The following is a 6,339-nucleotide window of genomic DNA, read 5'->3' as shown; positions in this document are numbered from 1 at the left end:
CTACGAATGGTGGTGGTTGCATATCAATTGGTGGCACTTGCTGTGCGTCATTCTCTTGCACATACTCGACTTGTTCTGGCAATTCCTTCAATTCATGCTGTTCAATGACTGTCGAAAAATTGGGTTGACTTTCTGCTGTATCGAGTGGTGCTGGTGGCAAGTAATGGTTAGACAGATGTGAAACATCAGCAAAAGTTGCGACGAAGAGTAAAGTGAGAGTTAAGAGTTGTTTGTACTGTGATGTAAGGAAAGTGATTGAGGATTTTTATTATATTGATATATCACCAAGAGCAAGTACTTACCATTTTATTCATATTGTACTTGTTTTTTTGTTGAGTTTTTACTGATCGTTATGCTTGGGTTGCTTGCTACTCGTCTTCTGATGTTTTTTAACAATTGTGACAACCTATTTATATTAACATACAATAAGAAAATTATTTTGATATGCCCAGGCAAAATCTTAAAATCAATAAAAATAATAAAACATTAAACGAATATTAAACATAAATAAATATGGGCAGAGGTTTTTAACCTCTTAAGTTGGTGTAGACCTTCAGTCGCAAACATCGGTGGCTCTGTCACCCGCCTAAGAAACTGAGCAACTGTTAATATTTCATTGTTTGACTTGTGTGCATATGTATTGGCAGCATCAATGCGCTTCGCATGCGCATTAATTTCGAATAGTACTTTGCTTCAATATTTAATATGAACAAATAAAAAAATATTAAATAAAAAAAATTAAATAAAAAAATATGTCCAAAAAAATTTGTCGTAGTCGCGTCTGAAAATAAACATTTTAGTCTATTTACCGCTTTAAGCCTAAGCTGTTAGCCTCTTTGTACTGTTGCCAACTTCATAATATTTCAACTTTAGACGATTAATTGGACTTGCATTGAGCAGCATTTCAAGCGTTCATCGCGCATTCATCTCCCATTCGATCCATGAATTAGTGATTTGTTTGGTACCCAAATTAGTCAAATTACGCACGTTTTGCAGTGGAAAAAAATGCTGCTTCATTGTGTATCAAAAGTTTAATAAAATAACAATTATGAGATTAAATTTACACGGTTTTGATCTTTGTGGCGGCCACTTGTTGACCAACTCAAAATATTGATAGTGTTTTTTTAATTGAATTTTGACTTTTATTATTTTTAATTGTTCTTGAAGGAGTTTGAAGAGTCTTTATAGCTCATCGCTTTGCGTTATAACATTTTCTTCGAGCATCGTTTCATTGGGTCGGAAGAGTAACTCAAATAACCACAGTTTGCACAAAGTATTTATTACTGTTAAAATAGAAATACTTTAAAGTTAATATTTATTATTTTTATTTGCTTATTGTGGACCTTCTGGCAAGGTTAAGACTTTAGTTAACTGATATTAGCAAATGCTGAGTATGTAAGTACGTACTACCGTAATTTTTGCAAGTTTCATTACTTAACTTTTTCATAGTTTTGCTAAATTTCAAGGTGGTCTTTCAACAGAGGTGTTAATTTGTAATAAATAAGGAATAAAAATATAAATCACAGACTAGTTAGTTATATATTTGATAATGGTATACAGAAAAACAATAAAGTCATAAAATATATTTCTTTTCCATTTTTCTTTACCGTACTTTGATAATCTGATATCTCACTGAATGATACAAGGGCTTATTAGAGAGATATTAGAGTCCAACTGAAGTAAACATTTTAATATCTCTTTCTTATTAAACTATAAGAAATCATAGACTGTAAAATATAAATCATAGACTAGTTAATTATATATTTGAAAATGGATAACAGAAAAAGAATAAAGTCATAAAATATATTTCTTTTCCATTTTTCTTTACCGTACTTTGATAATCTGATATCTCACTGCATAATACAAGGGCTTATTAGAAAGATATTAGAATCCAACTGAATTAAACATTTTATTATCTCTTTCTTATTAAACTATAAGAAATCATAGACTGTAAAATATAAATCATACACTAGTTAATTATATATTTGAAAATGGATAATAGAAAAAGAATAAAGCCACAAAATATATTTCTTTTCCATTTTTCTTTACCGTACTTTGATAATCTGATATCTCACTGCATGATACAAGGGCTTATTAGAGAGATATTAGAATCCAACTGAAGTAAACATTTTAATATCTCTTTCTTATTAAACTTATTATCCCTTCCTAGGTGTTGGCGTACACATTTATTAAATTTTTTTAAAGAGGTTTTTCGAATAGCAGTGAACTAAAACAACAAAACTTCATTTCATATTATTAAAAAATTGAATTTTTGGCGACCATACAGCTGTTTAGAGTAATACCCATCAGCAGTGGTCTTAGAATTAATTGTTGTGTTTACTTATACGTAAATAATTTTTTTTTGAGACTGCAAATACTAGGAAGCGAACTCGTGTCCTGCCAAATTTGAAGCTCAGAGTCAGCGCACCTTAACCAACTGACCCAAAGCCTTACTTGAGTTTTATGTTCGTATATTTTTCTGGATTTATGTTACTTTGCTGTGAAAATTATTTTTATATAATACATGCATATGAATGTTCATAAAAGATACATAGATATTAAATACACGAAAAAAAATAAATTAAATTTCAAATAAAATAATATATATACAACATTTGAATACGCCACTCCATTTTGTGCCTTATAAATATAGATTCGTCTAAACAATTCGTAAATAGGAGGCTTCTTTTAACGGGTTAGCTAAGCATGTCAGCGTTCAACTCGCATAGGTATCTGTTTACAGGGATCAGAGCAGACATGGAGCACTCACTTTTATTTTTCGGATATTGCTTATCACTTGTAATAGCCAAGATGAAAATCAAACAAAAATATCTTACTATAGCTTAACAAACTTGGGTAGTTGAACAATCTTATTAGATCTCAAGATTGACGTGATCTAAACTGGAATAAAAAAGTAGCAGTCAGCTGCTTTTACTACAGCTTAGTACTGCGGTATAGATATTGACGGGTTACTGCGTGCTAATAAAACATAATTTGAGACTGGGACACATAATGACTTCTGTCGAGGTTGTGGTTCTGTGAATGAGGAGGAAACTGTATTCCATCTCATGTTCTATGTCTATGAAATTGGATAAAAGAAAATTTGAAATCTAAGAAGTCCCCTTTTCTACCCCCTTAAGGAATTGTCGAAGTTTATATACTTGTCATGTTGGTTTACTTTCATACGCTGATTTTTTAATATATGTATGAATAACGCTGATCCACAGTTTCACAACAAGCTATTATTTGATCTCAAGTGGACTTTGGACACAAGATCGTCAATTCAGCTTAACCTAATCCATACTCTGTTGTCTTTCTATTATTTTTATAACATCGTATATAGTAGCTTCTTTTTGGTATTACGGAGGACATATCCCAATTAACCTGTTTTGATAGTGAAGATGTTAGGTTAAGATACACTACCTACACTATCTACGATTAAGTGATCTCTGGGATGTACTGAACTCTAATAGATGGAGACCAGATAAGTTCTCAATTTTATTGATTAAATTAATTAAATTAAATTACTGAAATTATTTCTCAAGTTTAACTGAGTTTACCAAGCTTTTGAAAAAAAAATGTGTAAAATTGTTTAAAATACAAAAACTGTGAATTTAATTTAAATTGTTTTTGTTTCATTAAATTTAAATAATTTGATTATTGAAAATTTTTTCGTCTTTGTGAACTTTAATTATATTTGGCAATTATAAATTGTTTTTAGTGATTTTGTGATCCATAAAATAATGAGCATTACAGCTACAATTGATAATAAAATGTCCTGTTCGATGTGCAAAACATATTCCATTAGTCCTGGAGGAAAACCAAGCGGACAGTTTATTTGTAAAAGTGGACATTCCATATGTAATGATTGCATTAGAAAAAACAATGGAATATGTTTGTTATGTGGTGATAAAAATTTACGCTTTGTATCTACGAATCTGAAGCTCCAGAATAATGGACGACCTGTAACAAATTCTGCTCCTCGTGTATCTACGTTTAACCCCATGATTTCTTTGGAGGGTGATATATGTGCTAGTAACTCATTAAAGGCAACGAAGCCGAATACAGTATCTGCACCAGAAGTAGAGAAAAATATAGCACAAGTTTCACTTGAAACAAATTTAATTAATTCTTCCTATAATACAGTTCAACCAACAATTGTGAAGGACAATAATGACACAAAACAAAACATAAATAATGTGGTTATAACACACGGAAATCAGCAGTTAACCAGTGTAGCTAACAAGTCTACGGATTATATAGAAGAATCATCATCATCATTATTAGACTCATTACAACGACACTTAACTTATATACTCGATACTGCTAATAATAATACAAAAAATATTTTGGAAGAAACTGTAGTTGGTACTAACTCTGTACGGTCACAAAATGTTAATCTTCCCAAAATAATTACTAATGGTGCGGAATATGTTGCACCTCATGAGACTTCAACTGCGCCTACAGCACCTCCAATGGAGCCCTATTTCAATAACTCTCTTGATGGTCAAACGCAATTTTTTCTACCTGTAATGAATCAAATTTTATTGATGCAGCTATTTAACACATTGAATGCTTCTATGACAGTACCTCAAACAGCATCTGGATTTGTGCCCATGACTCAGAATCAAGCAATGAATTTTGCATACTTAAGAAATGAAAATGTAATAGATCCAACAAATCCTTATCTAGTAACTATGAGAGTAAATGATATTTCTAGAATGATGTATGAAGAATCGTATAATATTTTGTTGAAAAGAAATCAGAGTTTAACATTGCAAAATGCAATTCTCAAAATTAAACTTGAGGAAAAAAATAAAAAAGAACAAACCAAAAAACATAAAAATGATCCTACGAATAAAGCTCGTAAAGCAAAAGATACTGAAGATCTAAACAAGAGCAAGCAATCACATTGTAAGAAATGTGACCAACTTCCCACTCAAAATATTGAAAATATTGGAAATTACGAGGAATGTAATTTAGATTTACAAGAAGCTTCTGAGGGTAAAAATAGTAATTTGCGACTACTTTTCATGGGGCATAAGTTGAATGATGAGTCTGACGTGTCTTCCAAAAATGTGCCATTCCATTTAAGACACAACCAAGAGACGGGTTCAACACAGGTAAGAAATTTCCAAAAGTAAATTTCTTTATATTGTTTTTTTTTTTAATTGTGTAGACTTTCTTTGGCATACCTGATCAAACGAATAAAAATGAAGAAGCGAAAATCAGTTCGGAAAATGAAGAGAAAAGTTCGCGGAAACGTGCTGGACACTGCAACTGCTACAGAACTACATGCACTAATATGAAATACAAAGAAAAGGTATGTACCATAAGTGTTTCGACGGAGTCATATCCCAGTTTATCAGAAGAATCCAAAGTCGTCATTAGTGAGAATAGTATTGTGCTCTTACGGGAGGTGACACAAAGACAGGAATGTATTCTAACCGAAACCAATAAACCAACTAATAAAATGGTTGATGAGTCCATGAATGAGCGCATGGAAAAAATTTTAAAAACAATAAATGAAGATACTGTTAGAGGAACTACTATTGCGAATACCTATATGAAAAACGAAATCCTTTTGAGTGAAAAACCCATATATCAAACCGCGAAGAAATCTGTGGAAAATGCAAAAGAAATTGAAACATTTCCGCACAAAGAAAAGAAAAAGGAGTTATATGAAAAATATGAAGATTTACTTGATGAATTAAGTAAGCCAGATACACTACTCAAAACTGATAGTTTCATTCAACAAAGTTGCTGTAACCCAGAGGACATAGCTGAACTGATTTCATTAGCTTTAAGATCGCGCTACGATCCAGTAGAGGGACCACCTATTACTATCAAAGGAAATAAATTAATTGGAAATACGCTAATACCGCCACAATTGGAAATTATCAAATATCCTTCAAAGTCACCTGCAGTGCTTGCACGTTTGGCGAAGCAACGTTTCATGCCAAAAAATTTGACATGCTATGATTTACGTATACCGCGTCATCCACTTTTGTGTCCAGAATGTAAACATTATTTTAAATGTTTTCTATCTGATTTTATTATACATATGGTAACTGCTCACCATGAGCTGCCATTTGATCGCATTTCTCCAAGAATGGTGAAAAATTTCTTCATAGATGTACGTGTCGCTCTGTCTGCTAAACCAAAATGTCAAATGATTTATCTTGTGCGTGATAAAATCGCTGGAATTGGACACAGTGAATATAGTGATTTATTGCCTCTTTTAATTATGACTGGGGGCCTTCGGTTAAGTGAAATTATGCACCTAGATAATCTCGATGCTAATAGGGATATCAATTTTTTGGTTGTATGGGGATGTGG

The 6,339-nt window shown here is 31.9% G+C and overlaps 1 protein-coding gene across 1 annotated transcript; it reads left to right on the top strand.

The window, feature by feature from the left end:
- Positions 1-3,628: 3,628 nt before the first annotated feature.
- LOC119672648 lies at positions 3,629-6,339 on the top strand (the record flags this gene model as incomplete). The annotated part of the gene is given in 2 exon segments (XM_038083756.1): positions 3,629-5,123; positions 5,180-6,339. Coding segments are annotated over 2 exon segments (2,540 nt in total), but the record flags the coding sequence as incomplete, so codon positions are not given.

This window comes from Teleopsis dalmanni, chromosome 1 (assembly GCF_002237135.1).
Source record: "Teleopsis dalmanni isolate 2A chromosome 1, ASM223713v2, whole genome shotgun sequence".
In the NCBI taxonomy this organism is placed as follows: domain Eukaryota; kingdom Metazoa; phylum Arthropoda; class Insecta; order Diptera; family Diopsidae; genus Teleopsis; species Teleopsis dalmanni.
The sequence above is the reverse complement of the archived record's forward strand: the minus strand, read 5'-3'. Positions and strand labels throughout refer to the sequence as shown.